At 69.7% G+C, this 16,921-nt stretch overlaps 6 protein-coding genes across 7 annotated transcripts; 3 read left to right on the top strand and 3 right to left on the bottom strand.

Annotated features, from left to right (window-relative positions):
• Positions 1-79: 79 nt before the first annotated feature.
• On the bottom strand, positions 80-2,128 carry TIMM10 (translocase of inner mitochondrial membrane 10). The gene is made up of 2 exons (XM_084207170.1): positions 1,889-2,128; positions 80-1,388 (listed from the first exon to the last, which is right to left on the bottom strand). Exons 1-2 carry the CDS (start codon positions 1,957-1,959, stop codon positions 1,187-1,189), a joined length of 273 nt encoding a protein of 90 aa, XP_084063296.1. The 5' UTR covers positions 1,960-2,128; the 3' UTR covers positions 80-1,186.
• Positions 1,958-6,017, top strand: SMTNL1 (smoothelin like 1; the record flags this gene model as incomplete). Its single annotated transcript, XM_084208722.1, has 9 exons — positions 1,958-2,619; positions 2,770-2,994; positions 3,470-4,067; positions 4,269-4,464; positions 4,622-4,655; positions 4,749-4,889; positions 5,384-5,486; positions 5,560-5,711; positions 5,789-6,017. 9 exons carry the CDS (start codon positions 1,958-1,960, stop codon positions 5,931-5,933), a joined length of 2,256 nt encoding a protein of 751 aa, XP_084064848.1. The 3' UTR covers positions 5,934-6,017.
• A 200-nt stretch (positions 6,018-6,217) lies between these two features.
• LOC311154820 (ubiquitin-conjugating enzyme E2 L5-like) lies at positions 6,218-7,882 on the bottom strand. The gene is made up of 4 exons (XM_084207593.1): positions 7,763-7,882; positions 7,038-7,127; positions 6,461-6,647; positions 6,218-6,392 (listed from the first exon to the last, which is right to left on the bottom strand). The coding sequence occupies exons 1-4, from the start codon at positions 7,781-7,783 to the stop codon at positions 6,232-6,234; spliced, it is 459 nt and encodes a 152-aa protein (XP_084063719.1). The 5' UTR covers positions 7,784-7,882; the 3' UTR covers positions 6,218-6,231.
• On the top strand, positions 7,302-11,402 carry SERPING1 (serpin family G member 1). Of its 2 annotated transcripts, none has more exons than XM_084207591.1 (9): positions 7,302-7,392; positions 8,102-8,171; positions 8,352-8,421; positions 8,528-9,005; positions 9,077-9,214; positions 9,296-9,499; positions 9,619-9,761; positions 10,044-10,263; positions 10,814-11,402. In XM_084207591.1, exons 3-9 carry the CDS (start codon positions 8,353-8,355, stop codon positions 11,059-11,061), a joined length of 1,500 nt encoding a protein of 499 aa, XP_084063717.1. In that variant the 5' UTR covers positions 7,302-7,392; positions 8,102-8,171; position 8,352; the 3' UTR covers positions 11,062-11,402. The 2 variants fall into 2 exon arrangements, with proteins under 2 accessions (XP_084063717.1, XP_084063718.1); XM_084207592.1 differs by lacking the exon at positions 7,302-7,392 and adding an exon at positions 7,858-7,876.
• Positions 11,403-11,942: 540 nt separating this feature from the next.
• Positions 11,943-14,074, bottom strand: YPEL4 (yippee like 4). Its single transcript, XM_084207504.1, has 5 exons — positions 13,846-14,074; positions 12,947-13,252; positions 12,421-12,464; positions 12,213-12,321; positions 11,943-12,051 (listed from the first exon to the last, which is right to left on the bottom strand). Exons 2-5 carry the CDS (start codon positions 13,091-13,093, stop codon positions 11,962-11,964), a joined length of 390 nt encoding a protein of 129 aa, XP_084063630.1. The 5' UTR covers positions 13,094-13,252; positions 13,846-14,074; the 3' UTR covers positions 11,943-11,961.
• Positions 14,075-14,539: 465 nt separating this feature from the next.
• Positions 14,540-16,684, top strand: CLP1 (cleavage factor polyribonucleotide kinase subunit 1). The gene is made up of 2 exons (XM_084207108.1): positions 14,540-15,189; positions 15,875-16,684. The coding sequence occupies exons 1-2, from the start codon at positions 14,584-14,586 to the stop codon at positions 16,544-16,546; spliced, it is 1,278 nt and encodes a 425-aa protein (XP_084063234.1). The 5' UTR covers positions 14,540-14,583; the 3' UTR covers positions 16,547-16,684.
• Positions 16,685-16,921: the final 237 nt, after the last annotated feature.

Genomic DNA, 16,921 nt, shown 5'->3' with positions numbered 1-16,921 from the left:
GTCCCCTCCCATCCTGAACGGGAAAAACCCCCAACAGGAACCAAAAGGTGGGAAATTATTTATTAAAAATGGTCTTATTTTGGGAGAGCAGGGCCTGGCTGCTGTGGGTGGGCCACTGTCGATCCAGGTCACCGCCTGCCGCTCCTGAAATATTGATGGAAGCGGCGGGTGGCAGGGCAGCGAGGCGTGCAGGGCGCCGCGGGGGGGATGGACGGACACCCCCTGCAGGACACACACCCCCCGACACGCGCCGCACGCCCGGCGCCACCGCGGGGCCGGTGACACGCCGGCTGCCGTGGCGCCGACACCCCGCACCCCTGGCAGAGTGCTGGCGGGTGTCACGGGAGCCGCGGGGCGCAGAGCCACCCCCGCGCTGTCACCCGCGCCCTGCACAGCCTGACCCACTTCCCGCAGGCGCCGGCACACGGATGGAGCACACGGATGGAGCACACACAGGCTGCCGGCCTGTGGGCGCAGGGACAGAGCCCACCCCCTGCCCGCGGTCCCTCTGGCTGTGTGTCACCCGGGGCTGCCCCTCGACAGGTGTCACTCACAGTGTGGGCTGTCCCTCAGCGAGTGTAACTCGCTGGGTGTCGGTGTCCCCGGGTCCCTTGTCCCCTCCAAGTGTCCCCAGGGGTGTGTGGGGTGTCTGTCTGTGTGTGTGCAGACTGTCCCCACGTGGGTGTCCCAATGCCCCCTCCCCCGTGGTCTCTGACTGTCCCCACGTGGTCTTTGCCCAGGCAGAGGTGTCCCTGGGTTGTCCCCACGTGGTCCCATCTGTGTATCCTCAAACAGGGCTGGGTGTTCTGGGAGTGTCCCTGCGAGGGTGTCCCTGTGCCCTGCCCCTCAGGGGCTGTGTGCCTGTGCAGGGCCCCCCGGCTGTCCCCTCTGGTGACCCCCAGCACAGACAGACAGGGAGGGGCTGAGCTCTGTCCCACCCCACTGGGGATTACAAGGGGCTCAGCCCAGCTCTGCCTAATCCGGGGGATTACACGGGCTGGGCCCAGCCGGGGGGGGGCACCCAGCGTGCCCCCAACAAGGACACAGCATGTGGCAGCTGGGGACAAGGGGGGCTCCCAGCAGCAACCACGGGCACCATGTACCCCAACACACAGCCACAGGGTGGGTTTGGGGGGCGAGGGGAGCACAGCAGATGCCCAGGTTTATTGGGGTGATGGGTGGGGGCTCATGCGGTGCCGCTGCCCTGCTGCATTCGCTTGAGCAGCTCCTCGTCCTGCAGCGACAGCTCCGTCAGCTTCTTGCCCATCCGCTCGTGCACCTCCAGGTACTTGGCCACGCAGCGGTCCAGGCACACGCATTCCCCTTTGGACAGCTCCGACTCCTTGTAGAACGGGGGCACGCACTTGCGGTGGCACGCCTGGGTCATCCTGCACGGACCGCACCGCGCCTGAGCCCCGCGCCAGCCGGGACCTGGCCCTGCACCCCAGCACACCCTGTACCCCGCCATCGTCACCCTCGGGACCCCGATCCCGCACCCCAACACCTCTTGTACCCCGCCATCACAACCCTCGAGACCCAGCCCCGCACCTCAGCTTCCCCCGTTATCGCCGTCCCCGGCAACCCCAGACCTTACACCCCAACACTTCCTGCACCCGCATCATCACCGAGCGGGACCCCGGTCTCTGCACCCCAACAAGCCCAGTATCCCCCGTGATCGCCACCCGGGCACCCCTAGGACCCCCCACCGTCCCCCATCCTCGGGCATCTCCGGTGCCCCTCCCCATTTCTCGGATGTCTCCTAGGATCCCCCACACTCCCCTACAACCCCAGGGTCCCCCACTGCCTCTGACAGCCGCTAGTGTCTCCTAAGCCACGGACACCCCCCGGTAGCCCAAAGCCCCCAATGCTCTCTCCCGGAGGGCCTCACCGGTTGTACATGTCGGCCATCATCTCAACCTCCAGTTCGGCCGCCAGCTGCTGAGCCCGCAGCGGATCCATGGCGGCCACCACCGGCCCCGCTCGGTCGCGGTCCCGGTCCCGATCACGGTCCCTCTGGGCCCGACCCCGCTCGGATCCGACCCCGTTGGACCCCCACGGTCAAGCTCGGTTCGGGACCTGGCGGCGGCTCCCTGCAGGAACCACGTGGGCGCCGCGCTTCCGCCCACCCGCGCAGCGGCCCCGCCCCACTGCCGGTTCTGTCCAATCGCTTGCAGGAGAAGGCGGGACCAGTGGTGCACCTCGGGTGCTGATTGGTCTTCGGGAAAGGGCGTGGCTGCGGCGGCGGCAGAGCGGCGGGAGGGGAGCGGCGGAGCGCGCGCTCTGCCCGGCCTTTGCCCCGCGAGGGGCGGGGTCACGGGGAGGGGGCGGTGCCAGGCCTCAGAGGGCGTGGCCATCGCCGGGACCTCACCGGGGCATGGCTGGGGGGCTTCGGGTCCCTCCCTATGTGTCCCCTGTGTCCCCTGTTCCTCGGGTCCTCCTGTGTCCCGCCGTCCTGTCCGGGCTGTCCCCGCGTGACCTGTGTCCCCACGTGTCTGTGTCCCCCATTGCCCCCGGGAATCTGCTACCCCCGCGCTCCCCACGTCCCCCGTGTGCCCGTGTCCCCATTGTGTCCCCCGAACACCCCCGCGTGTCGGTGTTCCCCACCTCGCCCGTGTGCCTGTGACCCCCAAGTCTCCCTGTCCCTGCCCAGGGTGTCCGTGTCCCCTGTGCCCCTCGGGTCTCACGGCACGGTTCGCTCCCCTCCCCGTGGGCTGCTTTGGGGTGTCGCCGCTGTCCGGGTGGAGCTGTCGGCGCGTTCCCCCTCCCCAGCCGTGCCCGGGTGTCCGGCCCGGCCCCACGCGTGCCCCGCGGGTGGGCGGTGAGTGAAGGCGGCACCTGCCCCCGCCGGGTAAAAATAGAGCCGGGCGGGGGGGCCGGGGCGCAGCAGGGGCGGCGGAGCGGGAGCAGCCGGAGGGTACGGGCCGAGCGGTCCGGGGAGCTCCGGGAGCACCGGGACTACGCGAGGCGAGGGTGGAACGGGGAGCGGCCAGGACGGTGCGGGCTGGGGGGCACCGGGGAGAAGCACCGGAGGACAGCAAGGGAGACCGGGAAGGGGTTATAGGGGGCCGGCAGTGGGAACGGGAGGGCAGGGAGAAGACATGTGGGGCCGGGAGGGGGACATGGCGGGGCTGGGATGGGATCTGGGTGCTCGGGAGGGGACATGGGGGCAGGAGGGGGCACAGGGGGGCTGACATGGGGCATACCGGCAATGGGAGGGTTGGTTTGGGGCTCGGGTCCTACAGGAAGACGTGAAGGGACCGGGCTGTGCTGTTGGGGTGCCGAGATGGGGCATGGGGGTGGGGGTCGGAGCGGGGGAACTGGGGTGCCCAGCATAGGAGTGGCAGGGCTGGGGGAGGGCACGGGGACAGGGGCAGGAGAGGGCTTAGCCGGGCTGGGGGTCTATGGGGGACACAGGCAAGCTCGCGGCGTCATCGGGGGGCACCCCAGTGACAGCCCCGTGCCCCTGCAGCAGTGACCGCAGCAACATGGAGGCTCTGGGAGACGCCGAAGCCCCCACCTCGGACACCCGTATTTCGGAGACCCCCACTTCGACAACCCCCACCGCGAGCACTCCCGCCTCGGACACCGCCACCGCGAGCACCCCCACCCCCGGCACCCCCACCTCGGACACCCCCACCCCCGGCACCCCCACCACCGACACCCCGACCCCCGGCACCCCCACCACCGACACCCCGACCCCCGGCACCCCCACCCGCGGTAGCCCCACCCCGGACACCCCCTCTGACCCCGCCGCGGGGCCGGGGGAGGGCAGCGGGGAGGCGACGACTCCCCGGGGTGGGGAGGAGGCTCAGGAAGCGGGGGGCGATGGGGGGGACACGGGGGGTGAAGGGAAGGGTACGGGGGGCTCAGGGGGGTGCGCGGGGGGAGAGGCTGCCGGGGATGGCGGGGCAGAAGCGCCCAGGGGTGCCGGGGGCGATGCCGGAGAGGCCGGGGATGGTGCTGGCGATGCCGAGGCAGGGACAGCCGGGGGCACCGGAGGGGGTACCGAGGAGGGTACCGAGGGAAAAGCGGCGCCGGCAGCAGCGGGCAACTCCCAGCGCCAACAGGTGAGGAGGGGTTGGAAGGGAGGTGGCGGCAGAGCCAGGGCACCCCAGGAGGCAGTAGGGAGGGCAGCTGCGGTACGGATGGGGACAGGGGTGGCTTTACTGGGGCAGGGTGAGAGTGCCAGGGCCAGGATGACAGTGCCAGGGACATTGTGTGAGTGACACTGACCGTGCTGGCAGCGCCACCCTGCCTGTTGCTTACAGGAACCCACTTGGCTTCAGGACGAGGACGACGAGCTGTGGCCTGAGTTCCCTCCCTGCTCGTCCCCAGAGGGGGCCACCAACCTCCCGTCCCCCATGTCCCCTACGTCCCCCATGTCCCCTACATCTCCCATGTCCCCTACATCTCCCACGTCCCCTACGTCCCCTATGTCCCCAGCATCCCCAGCGTCCCCCACAGGTAAGAGCCATTTGGGCAACGGCACTCGAGTGTCCTGGGGTCACTGCTGCCCCACAGTGTTCATCCTCTTCAAGGGAAAGGACCTTGAGCCCCAGGGGTGCCCGGGGGTATGCGGGTGCCCTCTTCCAGCCCTCTGACCCCTCCTCTCTCCTTGCAGCTGGCACCGCCGAGGACACGGGGGGCAGCAAGAGGTGTGTCCTTATGGGTGGCACCCCAGTACCCACGGCAGGGATGGCACCCCACAGCCCCCTGCTCATTGCTGTCCCATCCGTTTGTGCCTGCAGGGGTGCTCCAGCGGGGGGGACACGGGACAAGGCAGCCTCCGGTGCGGCGGGACAGAGGCTGAGGCTGGAAGGGGTCGGGGGACGGCCACGAGTGGGGACCCGGGCACAGGGGCGCAGCGCCATCCTGGAGAAGTTCGGAGGGTGAGGGGGGCCTGTCCCCGTGGGGGGCAGGAGGGGCATTGAGGGAACGGGGGACCCGGGGTCTTGGGGGGGCTACAGGACAGCCAGGGACAGTGGGATGGATAGGTCATGGAGTAGTGGGGGTGTTGGAAGGCCATGAGGCAGTGGGAGGTACAGGGGAAATTGGGGGGTATGGCGGGGGCATGGGGGGTTGGGGGGCAATGGGGTCAGAGGGGAACTGGGCCTCTGTGGGGCAACGGTGGTACAGGGGGGACATGGGGCAATGAAGGAGGATATGGGACAGAGGGGATATTGGGGGGCATGGGGCAATGAGGGGTACAGGGAGGAATGGGGAGTCCATAGAGCAGTGAGAGGGGTGGGACAGGGGAGCTGTGTGACCATGGGCCAGTAGGGCATTGGGGACCCAGAGCCACGGGGCAATGGGGTCACAGAGGGGCTGGGGTCCCTATGAGGGACGGGGAGGTGTGGGGATCCCACAGCCCAGGTCCCCCCAGGGCTGCCAAGGGCCCAGCCCCACACCTGCGGCGCTCAGGGGGGGCCGCCACGGTCAAGACGATGCTGCTGGAGTGGTGCCGCGCCCGCACCCGCGGGTACCCGGTGAGCGCAGGCGGGGGGCGGCGGGAGGATCGGCTGGGGGGCCCGGGGCTGGCCTGACCCCGCTGTCTGGCAGCACGTGGACGTGCAGAATTTCTCGGGGAGCTGGGGCAGCGGCCTGGCCTTCTGCGCCCTCCTGCACAGTTTCTTCCCCGACGCCTTCGACTTCGCCGCCCTGGAGCCCAGCGCCCGCCGGGACAACTTCGCCCTGGCCTTCGCCACCGCCGAGTGCGTGAGCGCAGCGCCCGCCCCTCGGTCCCCCCGGCCACTCTCGGCCCCGGTGACCGCTGTGTCCCTTCCCGCAGGGAGCGGGCGGGCTGCGCCCCACTGCTGGAGGTGGAGGACATGGTGCGGCTGCCGGTGCCCGACGCCAAGTGCGTGTACACGTACGTGCAGGAGCTGTACCGCTGCCTGGTGGCCAAGGGGCTCGTCAAGACCAAGAAGCGCTGAGAGGGATATTCCCCCACAGCCCCCCAACTGTGCCACCCCCCTCCTCGTCCCCTGCTCTGTCCCCCAGCAGTAAAGGCCGTGGTTCCAGGCGGTGGTGGTCTCGTCTCTGGAGGGAGGAACGCTGGCACCAAGCGAATGTCTGGGCACTGTCACGAGGTTGGGGCACAGCGCTAGCTCTGCCACCAGGAGGGTGACATTCCCCAGGGCTGGCACGTGGGGGGCAGCAGCTCCCGGAGCCCCCCACCCTCCCAGTGAGGCACCACCGAGCCAGAGCAGGTGATGGAGAGAATTTATTGCCTCATGTGTGGGGGTCGGGGCGCGGCTCGGCGTGGAGCCGGGTGTGTTCCTCCGCCCGGCGCCGGAACTCCTCGGGGCGCTCCTGCAGCTCCCGGGCCACGTCAGGCCGCAGCAGCCGCCGGGGGTCTGGGCTGTCCAGCTGCAGCAGCAGGTCCTGGAGTACTGCAGGGGCAGGGGGGTCAGAGGGGCACCCACGCCCTGCACTGTGCCCCTGTCCCCGCGGTGCCCACCTTGGATGGCGCGGGTGGCGGGCTCCCAGTGAGCGTGGGTGGTGAGGGGCTGGCAGACGTGGCCCTCGAGGTCCACGCTGGGGTGGTAGATGGGGGTGCGGAGGGTAGCGCTGGGCGGCTCCAGCGGGTGGTTGGAGGAGAAGGTCAGCTCGAAGCGGAAGGCGCCCGTGTTGTATGGGGGGTTGTTCTGCCGGGATATGGGGGCACCTCAGCCCCCTTTGCCGCAGCGTCCATCGCGGGGGGGCCTCTGTCCAGCCCTGATACCCAGTGCCCCCCGTAGAGACTCCCCCGTGCCAGCCCGAGCCCCTCAAAAGGGGAACCTTCACCCAGTGTCCCCAGCCCAGGACCCGCAGCGTCCTCAGAGGGACCCTCCCCAGTTCTGTCCTGCGGGGGACCCTCACTCAGTGAGACAGCCCCGTCCCAAGGGTCACCCCCACTCCCTCCCATGCCCCCAAGGGCACATCCTTCATCAAGCCCGCATGTCCCCCATGCGCATGTCCCCTCACGACCCCCGCTCCCCAGGACTCCCCGCAGCCCCCCGTGTCCTCCCGTCCCCCCGTGCCCTCTCCCCACGCACGGGCAGCAGGAGTCCCCCCCAGCGCCGCACGTTCCCGTCCAGCGGCCGCACGTCGCGGGCCCCCTCCCAGCGCCGCGCCTCCTCCAGCTCCTGCGGGGAAGGGGTGGGGCAGGTGTGGGCGGAGGTGTGACCCCAGAGACCCCTCCATAGGTTAATCCTCCTCCCGGGACACCGCCCTCTGGGCGGGGCCGCCTGCAGACCCCGCCTTAATAGGCAGGGTTTGTTTACCGGGCACGCTTTTAGGGACGGGGCGGGCATCCTGGACACACCCCTGGGCGGGGCCGCCCCGCTGGGGAAACGAAACTGAAACGTGCAGGGGTATTTGTCACCCCCGCACCGGAGACCCTCCACCCCGGTACTTCTTCCCTCGCACCCCGCCACCGGGAACCCCGCCCCCGCACTGACACCCCCAGCACTGCCTCTCCCCGGTACCGGGACCCCCTCACCGGGCACTGACTCCCCTCAGCACAGCTCCACTCGCACCCCGCCACCGGGAACCCCGCCCCCGCACTGACACCCCCAGCACTGCCTCTCCCCGGTACCGGTATCCCCGCACTGGCACTAACACTCCCCAGAAACCCCCTTTCGCACTCCGGTACCGGGACCCCCCGCACGGCGAGCTCGGCTGCCCTCGGGCCCCGCTCCGGTGCGGACACCAGGACCCCCGTGCCGGTACCGCAGCGGCACCGGAGTCCTGGTCCCGTCCACGTGCCCCCGGTACCCACCCTGGCGATCCGCCCGGCCATGGTGATCGGTGCCCGGTGCCACGGGGATGGGCTCCGTGGGGTCACGCCTCTGGGCGGGAGGGACGAGGTTCTGCGGCCGCACCCCCGGCACGGGTGGGTGGGGACAGATGGGCCGGGGGCGGCCGGCGACCCTCGTCACCGCGGGGTTCCCAGGGGCGGTGGGTGACAGATAGCCGGAACCCCGCGCAGACGGGTGGCTGACGGGAGCAAAACGGGACACGGGGCCGCATCCCGGCTGCCTCCGCACCCCCCTGCCCGCCCCCGCATTACCGGCCGCGTCCCGGCTGATTTACGGGAACCTCCTTAATTTTTAACCAGGCAGGGTCGGAGCCGGCCAGATCTCCCGGCACCCGCTGGACACGCAGGGACCGACCCGCCGGGCACCCAGGTGGGCTCTTGGTTTTGCCTCCTCTCACCCCCCACAGCCGGCCCCCCAGGGGGGACAGAGCGGGGGCACCCCGGGGTGGGACTGCACGGGGTGGGGGTACGGGTGGTGTAGGGAGTGGGGTGCGGGGTGCCGTGGTGAGGGATACTGGGTGTCTGTCCTTGACCTGTGCCCTCCCACCAGCATGTCCATCAAGACACTCTGGCTGCCTCTGGCGTGGCTGGTGGCCACAGCCACGGTCACTGTCATCCCGGTAAGTGTGGCTCAGGGACACGGGCTCCCTGAGCCTGACACCCCTCTATAACTCCTCATCCGAGTCCCCCACCCGGGTGCCTCCTCACACAAGTCCCTGTGCCCAGGTGCTCGCTCTGGAGGCGTCTCCCAGCTGGATGCCACTGCTCAGAGAGCCCCCGACCCCGCCTGTGCCCCCTGTGCCCACTGCTCGTACCCCGGCTCCCTCACAGGACGTGGGGGCCCCCGTGCTGCCCGTGCCCACCGCCAGCGCTCACCCCGAGGGGCTGCCTGACTGGGGTGTCACAGATGCCCCCAGCCCCAGCTCCGCAGCGCCGGAGGGGGCACTGGAGGAGCTGGACACCACAGCCGATGGCACCACGGCAGTGCCCACGCCCGGCACCAGCGCCCCGCCGTGCCCTGGGGACGAGGAGCCGACCGACACCTGCGGGGAGCCCACGAGGGAGCAGCGGGCTGCCGTGGCCGAGGCTCTGGTCACCTTTGCCCTCCACTTCTATCAGCGCATGGCAGAGGAGGCTGAGCCCGACGCCAACCTGCTCTTCTCACCCATCAACGTCGCCATGGGGCTCTCGCACCTGCTGCTGGGTGAGGGGCTGCCCGCCGTGTCACCGCTGTCCCAGCCGGGGCACCTCGCTGAGCTTCCCCTGTGCCCGCAGGCGCCCGCGGAGAAACCCAGGAGCGTCTGGCCGCCCTCCTGGCGTACCCTCAGGGGCTGGACTGCGTGCACGGCGCCCTGCAGCAGCTGGCCAGCACGCCAGGCCTCTTCTCGGCCGCCCAGATCTTCCACCACCCAGGTGAGGCGGGCACCGGGTGCCGGTGGGGCGCTGCTGTCCGCTGGGCACCCGGGCTGACTGCGGGACCGTGCCGCCCCACAGAGCTGCAGCTCCGGCCCCGCTTCCTCAACGAATCCCTGCGCTTCTACGGCGCCCGCCCGTACGCCCTGAGCGGCAACGAGAGCCTGGACCTGCAGCGCATCAACGCCTGGGTGCGGAAGGCCAGCAAGGGGCTGCTGCCCTCGCTGCTTTCCACGCTGCCCCCCGAGCCCAGCCTGCTGCTGCTCAGCGCCGTCCACCTGCGCGGTACGGCCCCGCCACCCGCCATCCCCAGGGCATCCCCCGGGCACGGGGCGCGGGGCTGAGGCGGCCCGGTGCGGCCCCCGGTGCTCCCCGCCCCCAGCCGCGGTGCCGTGTCCCCGCAGCCGCCTGGCGCACGCCGCTGGACCGCAAGAAGACGGTGCTGCTGCCCTTCCTGCGGCCCGGGCAGCGCCCCCGTAAGGTGCCCACCATGACCAGCGCCAAGTACCCGGTGGCCTCCTTCACCGACTCCCGCCTGCGGGTCCAGGTAGCCCCACCAGTGCTGGGGGTCTGGGGGGTCACCGCTGAGGGGATAATGATGTCACTCCAGCGGCACTAAGGAGGAGTGCCAGGCTGTGATATAACTCCTGCGGCACTCGGGGAGGATGCCAGGCTGATGTCACTCCCCTGGCACTGAAAGGGGCACAGGCTGTGACCTCGCTCCCCTGGGACTTTGAGGGACGCCAGGCTGGCACCCCCTTGATGGCACCGTGGGGGTGGCGGTCCACGGGGTCCCCGCAGTGGCCCTTAGTGGGGGTCTGCCCCGCAGGTGGGGCGGCTGGAGCTGAACGGGGGGCTGAGCCTCGTGGTGCTGATGCCGCGGGAGCCCCTGGAGCCTCTGGAGACCCTGGAGCGGGCGCTGGACCCCACCACCTTCCTGGCGCTGCTACGGCGGGCGGCCCGCACCCCGCCCCGGGCCACCGCGCTGTCCCTGCCCCGCCTGCGCCTCGACCTCACCCTGGACGTGGTGCCTCTGGTCCACGACATGGGTAAGGACACCTCTGGTGGCACCGCAGGGGCTGGCTGGGCTGCGGGATCGCATCGCTCCCTGTGCGGTGACCTTACTCCCTGCGGGACGTCACGGGCCCCTCCCCTGGGGGTCACTTTCCCCAGTGTCCCCAAAGGCCACAATGTCCCCGGTATCCCCTTACCTTTGGTTTCCCCTGAGGACCCCCCACCCTCCCGTGTCCCTGGTGTCCCCCATGCCCCCAGTGCCCTGCTCCCCCCAGCGCCCCTAATGTCCCCTTACATCCCAGTATCCCCAAATTGTCCCCAGCGGCCCGAACATCCCCCATCTCCCCGGTGTTCCCCATATCCCTGAGCGTCCCCTGGCGCCCCCCAGTGTCCCCGCTCTGTCCCCGTGTCTCCTCTATTCCCACTGTCCCTCGTGTCCCTGCGTCTCCATGTCCCCATCCCTCTGGTTTTCTCTGGATCTCTCGTTCCCCCGGGTCCCCTCGGTGTTCCCTCTGTCCCTGGAGTCCCCTTGGCCCCCACTGCCCCCGTGTTCCGCGGGAGTGGCGCTGAGGCCGGCTGTCGCAGACTTCGGGCTGTTCCTGGACGCGGAGCTGTGCGGGCTGGCGCGGGGCCCAGCCGCGGTGGACACGGCGCGGCACCGGGCGGTGCTGGCACTGGACGAGGCCGGCGTGGAGGCGGCGGCGGCCATGGCCACCTCGGTGGCGCGCTCGGCCCTGGTGCTGGAGGCTCTGCGCCCCTTCCTCTTCGTCCTCTGGCACAACACCGGCGACTTCCCCGTCTTCATGGGCCGTCTCAGCGACCCCCAGCCCTGACTCTGCTCCTCCTGTCCCTGTCCTCCCTCCTCCCATGCCTCCATCCTTCCCTCCCGCCTCCTCCTCTCCCTCCTCCCTCCATCCCTGCCTCCTCCTCTCCCTGCTTCCCTCCTTCCTTCTCTCCTTTACCTCTTTCCTCTCTCTTCTCCTCCCATCCTTCCTTCCCTTGTCCCTCCTCCCTCTCTCCCTTCTTTCATCCCTTCCTCCCTCTGTCCTTCTCTCTGCATCCCTTGTCCCTCTCCTCTCCTCTCCTCTCCTCTCCTCTCCTCTCCTCTCCTCTCCTCTCCTCTCCTCTCCTCTCCTCTCCTCTCCTCTCCTCTCCTCTCCTCTCCTCTCCTCTCCTCTCCTCTCCTCTCCTCTCCTCTCCTCTCCTCTCCTCTCCTCTCCTCTCCTCTCCTCTCCTCTCCTCTCCTCTCCTCTCCTCTCCTCTCCTCTCCTCTCCTCTCCTCTCCTCTCCTCTCCTCTCCTCTCCTCTCCTCTCCTCTCCTCTCCTCTCCTCTCCTCTCCTCTCCTCTCCTCTCCTCTCCTCTCCCTTCACACTCCCCAGGGCATCAGGGGGTCCCTGCTCCTCCCGTGCCTCAGTTTCCCCGCCAGCTCGGGGTTCCAATAAATGCACCAACCACCTCCTGCGTGTGAGGAGGGGAAGGGACAGGCTGGGGCCACCAGGGTCCCCCGCTCTGTGCCAAGCTGTGTGCCAGGGTGAGCCGGGGTGGTGGCAAGGCGGGGGGCGGGTGACAGCGAGACCCTTCCTAAAAAAAAAGCCTTTATTGCCCTAGAAAAGCCCCGCGACCCCCGCGGCTGGTGCCAGCTGGGGGGCACCGGGAGGCATAGCTCGGGTGCCAAGGAGGGGGTCACCCAGCACGCCCCCAGGTGCCCCCCAGTCCCAGCTGCGCCCCCGCCTCAGTCCCAGCCGTTCTCCTTCACCATGTGCGACATCTCGATGATGAACTTCCCCTCCTTGTACTTCTGGCTGCTCTCGAACGCCTGCTCCTGGGGGGGGTACACACTGTCACCCCTCCGTGCCCCCGCGGGCACTGCCTTCCCCAGGCCTTGGGGGTGTCCACAGCAAAGGGTTGGGGTCCCCAGGGCAGGGGTTGGGGCCCCCGGGCAGTGCCCGCAGCAGGTGGGGGTCCCAGCTGGGGGGCACTCACGTATTTCCAGCCCAGGGTGGTCTTGCAGCTCTGGCAGAAGATGTCGGCCACCGAGTGCAGCCCCGTCAGCAGCAGGCGCTGCTCGGCCGGGCCACAGCCCACGTTCACCCTGTACCGAGAGCGGGGCTCCCACGGGCTCGGTACACCCGGCCCGGGGACCCCCGGGCTCCCCCTCCCCACTGCCAGCCCCGGTGCCCCCGGTACTCACACGGAGTTGAACAGGTAGGCACGGCCGTGGCTGCCCTGGAAGGACTGTGGGGACACGGCGAGTGTCACCGGTGGGGCCCCCACGTCCCCGGCAGCCCTCCCTCCGTGTCCCGCTCCCATCCCGCTGCACTGCCACCGGCCTGGGGACACCGCGCGGGGGACACCTGCCAGCTCGGGGACACTGATGGGGGGCACGGCCACCTCCGTGGGGGCACCATACGGGTCACCTCCCACCGCCAGGACACCGCGCCGTGGCAGGGCGGGGGGGATGATGCTTCCTGCCTTGGGGCAATACTGGCCACCGTGGGAACGTCCTTATCTCGGGACACCGCAGGGGCAGCGCTCACTACCCTGGGGACACCACAGGGGGACGCTTGGGGCACCGTGGGGGGAAACTCAGCACTCTGGGGACACGGCGGAGGGACACCCGCTGCGCTAGGACCCGCCCGGGGACGCGGCGAGGGGGGCTCCCGCTGTCGCAGCAGACGAGGGACGGTGCCCACCCAGCCCGGGGGTGGCGGTCGCACCTTGGAGATGAGCTCCTCGTGGCGGGCCAGGTGCGCCCGGCAGTGCACGCAGCTGTAGGTGCGGTGCGAGCGCGGCAGGTAACTGCGGAAGGTGCGCGGCGGCAGGCGGGCGGCGGGGGGCAGGCGGCGGCGGCCCGGGGGCGGCATGGCCGGGGGCAGCGCCCCGGGGGGCACCGCGCAGCCCCCGCACAGCCGCTCGCAGGGAAAGCAGCGCAGCAGCGCGCCCAGAGCCGCCGTCCCGCCCGGCCGGGCTCGGGGGGCTCCGCCGGGCCCCCCCGGCAGAAGGAGGTGGAAAAGGGGGGCGGCCTGCGAAAGGGGAGGGGGGCGGTGAGGGGCGACCCCTCCTCAGCCTCTCAGGCGTGGGCGCTCCGCGAACGGAGCCCGCTGAGAGCGGGCGGTTCATCGCAGGAGTGACACCGGGACCGCGGGGACACCGGGACAGCCGGGGGGGCACGGGGGGCCCGAGGGACTCGGGGGGGAAGGCGTTCCAGGATGGGTCTGGGGTCACTTCTCGAAGCGTGGGGGAGTCCCTGGGGAGTGGGGGGGTCCCCGAGGAGGTGATGGGGATCCTGAGGGGGAAAACTGCGAGTACCGAGCGGGGGGAATGGGGAACCGGAGGAAGGGTGGTGGGAGTCCCGACGGGAGATGGTGGGGGTCCTCACGGCGGTGATGAGGGTTCCAAGGTGCGATGATGGGGGTCCCAAGGGGCAGGTTGGGGGTCCCGGGAGGGGTACCGGTGGTCCCCGGGAGGCGGGAGGGTGCTGGAGAGGATGTTTGCTCTGGCGGTGAAGGAGGACAGGGATGTCGCCGTGGGGGGGGCAATGTCAGGAGCGCTGCGGGATACGACGGGGGGCTCGGTGGGGCTTTGGGGGTCTCGGGGGGACGCGATGGGGGAGTACCGGGTTCCGTGGCTTCCCGGGGGCCGGGGCCGCTCACCGCCCGCCGCTGTCCCCGCTGCCGCCGCTGCCGCTGTCGCCGATGTCCCCGGGGCGGGCGCGGGGGGGCCCTGCGTGCCCGGGAGCCGCATCACGGCACCGTGACTCATCCCGCGGCCGTGACGTCACCGCCCGCCACCGCCGCCGTGACGTCACCGCACGGCCCTCCGACGTCAGCCCGGCCGCCGGGGATGCGCTGCGACCCCCGGGGCACCTCCCGCTCCCGCACGGCCCCGCCCGTCCCCGTGAATACCCCGTCCCTCCGGCCCCCGTGTGCACCGTGTGCCCCCGTGTTCTGCTTTGTCCCCAGTGTCCCTCCGTGTGTCCCCGTCCCCCTGTCCCCTCATGTCCCCCGTGTCCCCCCTGTCAGATGTAGATCAGGCGGGGGGGCGGAACTGCGCGTGAATGTCGTGCGAACGTCATGCAGACGATCCCGGGACTCATCCCGAGGGATCGGGGGGAGGGGGGGAAGAGGGGGAGCCCCACTGTAATGAGATGCAAACTCGAGGAGGGGCCGCTGGCGATATGCAAATGAATGCAAACGAGCCGCAGGAACCGGAACGGACACGCCCCCTCCCCACGTGACGCCGGCGTCCCACGTGACCCAGGCCACCAGCGTTCTCGGCGCGCCTCTCTGACGTCACTTCCGTCGCGGCCGCGGCCGCCGGGGGACACCGGGCCCGGGACCCCCGCGTCGCCGTCATGGCGGACGATGGCGGCGAGGAGAAGAAGCAGGTGGCCAAGTTCGAGCTGGAGCGGGAGACGGAGCTGCGGTTCGAGGTGGAGGCGGGGCAGACGGTGCAGCTGGAGCTGCTGACCGGCATGGCCGAGGTGTTCGGCACCGAGCTCACCCGCAACAAAAAGTTCACGTTCGACGCGGGCGCCAAGGTGGCCGTGTTCACGTGGCACGGCTGTACCGTGCAGCTCAGCGGCCGCACGGAGGTGGCCTACGTGTCGCGGGACACGCCGATGCTGCTGTACCTGAACACGCACACGGCGCTGGAGCAGATGCGGCGCCAGGCCGAGCGGGAGGACGAGCGCGGGCCCCGCGTCATGGTAGTGGGGCCCACCGACGTGGGCAAGACCACCGTGTGCCGCCTGCTGCTCAACTACGCCGTGCGCCTGGGCCGCCGGCCCACCTTCGTGGAGCTGGACGTGGGGCAGGGCTCGGTGTCCATTCCCGGCACCATGGGCGCGCTGTACATCGAGCGCCCGGCCGACGTGGAGGAGGGCTTCTCCCTGCAGGCCCCCCTCGTCTACCACTTCGGCTCCACCACGCCCGGCACCAACATCAAGCTCTACAACAAGGTGAGCACCGGGGGCTCGGCCTACGTTGGGTCTGGCCCCGGAGTTCCCCGGGCTTTCCCTGCGGGGTGTCTGAATCCCCGGGGTGCTGTTTGGGAACAGCCTCGTGCATGGCCAGTCACCTCTTCCCAGCTATGGGATGAGATAGGAGGACACGAAGTTGATGAAGGGAGCTGGAGCACCTCTCCTATGATGGGCTGAGAGAGGTGGGTTAGTTCGGCCTGGAGGAAGAAAGTTTGTGCCCTGGTTTCAGAGCAGCCTTTTCCATTCTGAGGGCCTACGGGGAAGCTGGAAAGGGATTCTGTCGGGATCTGGAATGATAGGGTGGGGTGGAATGGGTTCACAGTGAGAGGAGAAGTTTAGGCTGGCTATTGGGAAGAAATTCTTTTAGTGTGAGGATGGTGAGGCCCTTTAGGGTTGCCTAGAGAGTCTGTGGCTGCCCCATCCCTGGAAATGCCCCAGGCCAGGCTGGATGGGACTTGGAGGAACCTGGGCTGGTGGAAGGTGTCCCTGCCATAGGGAACTGGAACATGGGCTTTAACATCTATTCTAAGCCAAACCGTTCCACAATTCCACAATTTCGGGTTGCCGCCCGGAACGGAGGCCTTGAGGGTTCTGAAGGAGCTTGGGACAGCACTGGGGGCGGCGTGGGGGTATGGGTGCCTGGGTGTGACCCCTCCTCCCGCAGATCACGTCGTGCCTGGCTGACGTCTTCAACCAGCGCTGCGAGGTGAACCGGCGGGCGTCGGTGAGCGGCTGCGTCATCAACACCTGCGGCTGGGTCAAGAGCTCGGGCTACCAGGCGCTGGTGCACGCCGCCTCCGCCTTCGAGGTGGACGTGGTGGTGGTGCTGGACCAGGAGCGCCTCTACAACGAGCTCAAGCGGGACCTTCCCCACTTTGTGCGCACCGTGCTGCTGCCCAAGTCCGGCGGCGTGGTGGAGCGCTCCAAAGACTTCCGCCGGGAGTGCCGGGACGAGCGCATCCGCGAGTACTTCTATGGCTTCCGCGGCTGCTTCTACCCCCACGCCTTCGACGTCAAGTTCTCCGACGTCAAGATCTACAAGGTGGGCGCGCCCACCATCCCGGACTCGTGCCTGCCGCTGGGAATGTCGCAGGAGGACAACCAGCTGAAGCTGGTGCCGGTGACGCCGGGGCGGGACATGGTGCACCATCTGCTGAGCGTCAGCACCGCCGACAGCCCCGACGACAACATCTCCGAGACCAGCGTGGCCGGCTTCATCGTGGTCACTGGTGTGGACCTGGAGCGCCAGGTCTTCACCGTGCTGTCCCCTGCCCCGCGCCCCCTCCCCAAGAACTTCCTGCTCATCATGGACATTCGCTTCATGGACCTCAAGTAGGGGAGAGGCGGGAAGTGTGCCCTGCCTCCTCCTCCCTGAGCCCCCTCCTTGTCCCCCCAGCGCAGTGTGACCCTGGTGCAGCACCTGCCCTTCGGTTTTATATTTTTGTACAATTTGCTATTAAATCTGGAAGCCTTTGCCGCTGGTGAGCGTCTGCTGAGGGTGGGGGGGTCCCCGAAGGGAGCGGGGATTACCGGCCCCGGGCTCCCCCGCGCCCGGAATGCGCAGTGCCCCGTCCCAGCCGCCCTCCGAGTGCCCCCTCCGGCCCCCGCTGTGGTACGTCCCGCGCACGCGCCGAGGCTCCGGCCGTGGCCCCGCCCACCGCGGCGTGAGCGCGCCCGCCCGCTCCGCGGCCCTGCGCATGCGCGCCGCGGC

Source organism: Fringilla coelebs (genome assembly GCF_963513975.1).
Source record: "Fringilla coelebs genome assembly, chromosome: 6".
NCBI lineage: Eukaryota > Metazoa > Chordata > Aves > Passeriformes > Fringillidae > Fringilla > Fringilla coelebs.
This window is presented reverse-complemented; position numbering and strand designations above follow the sequence as displayed.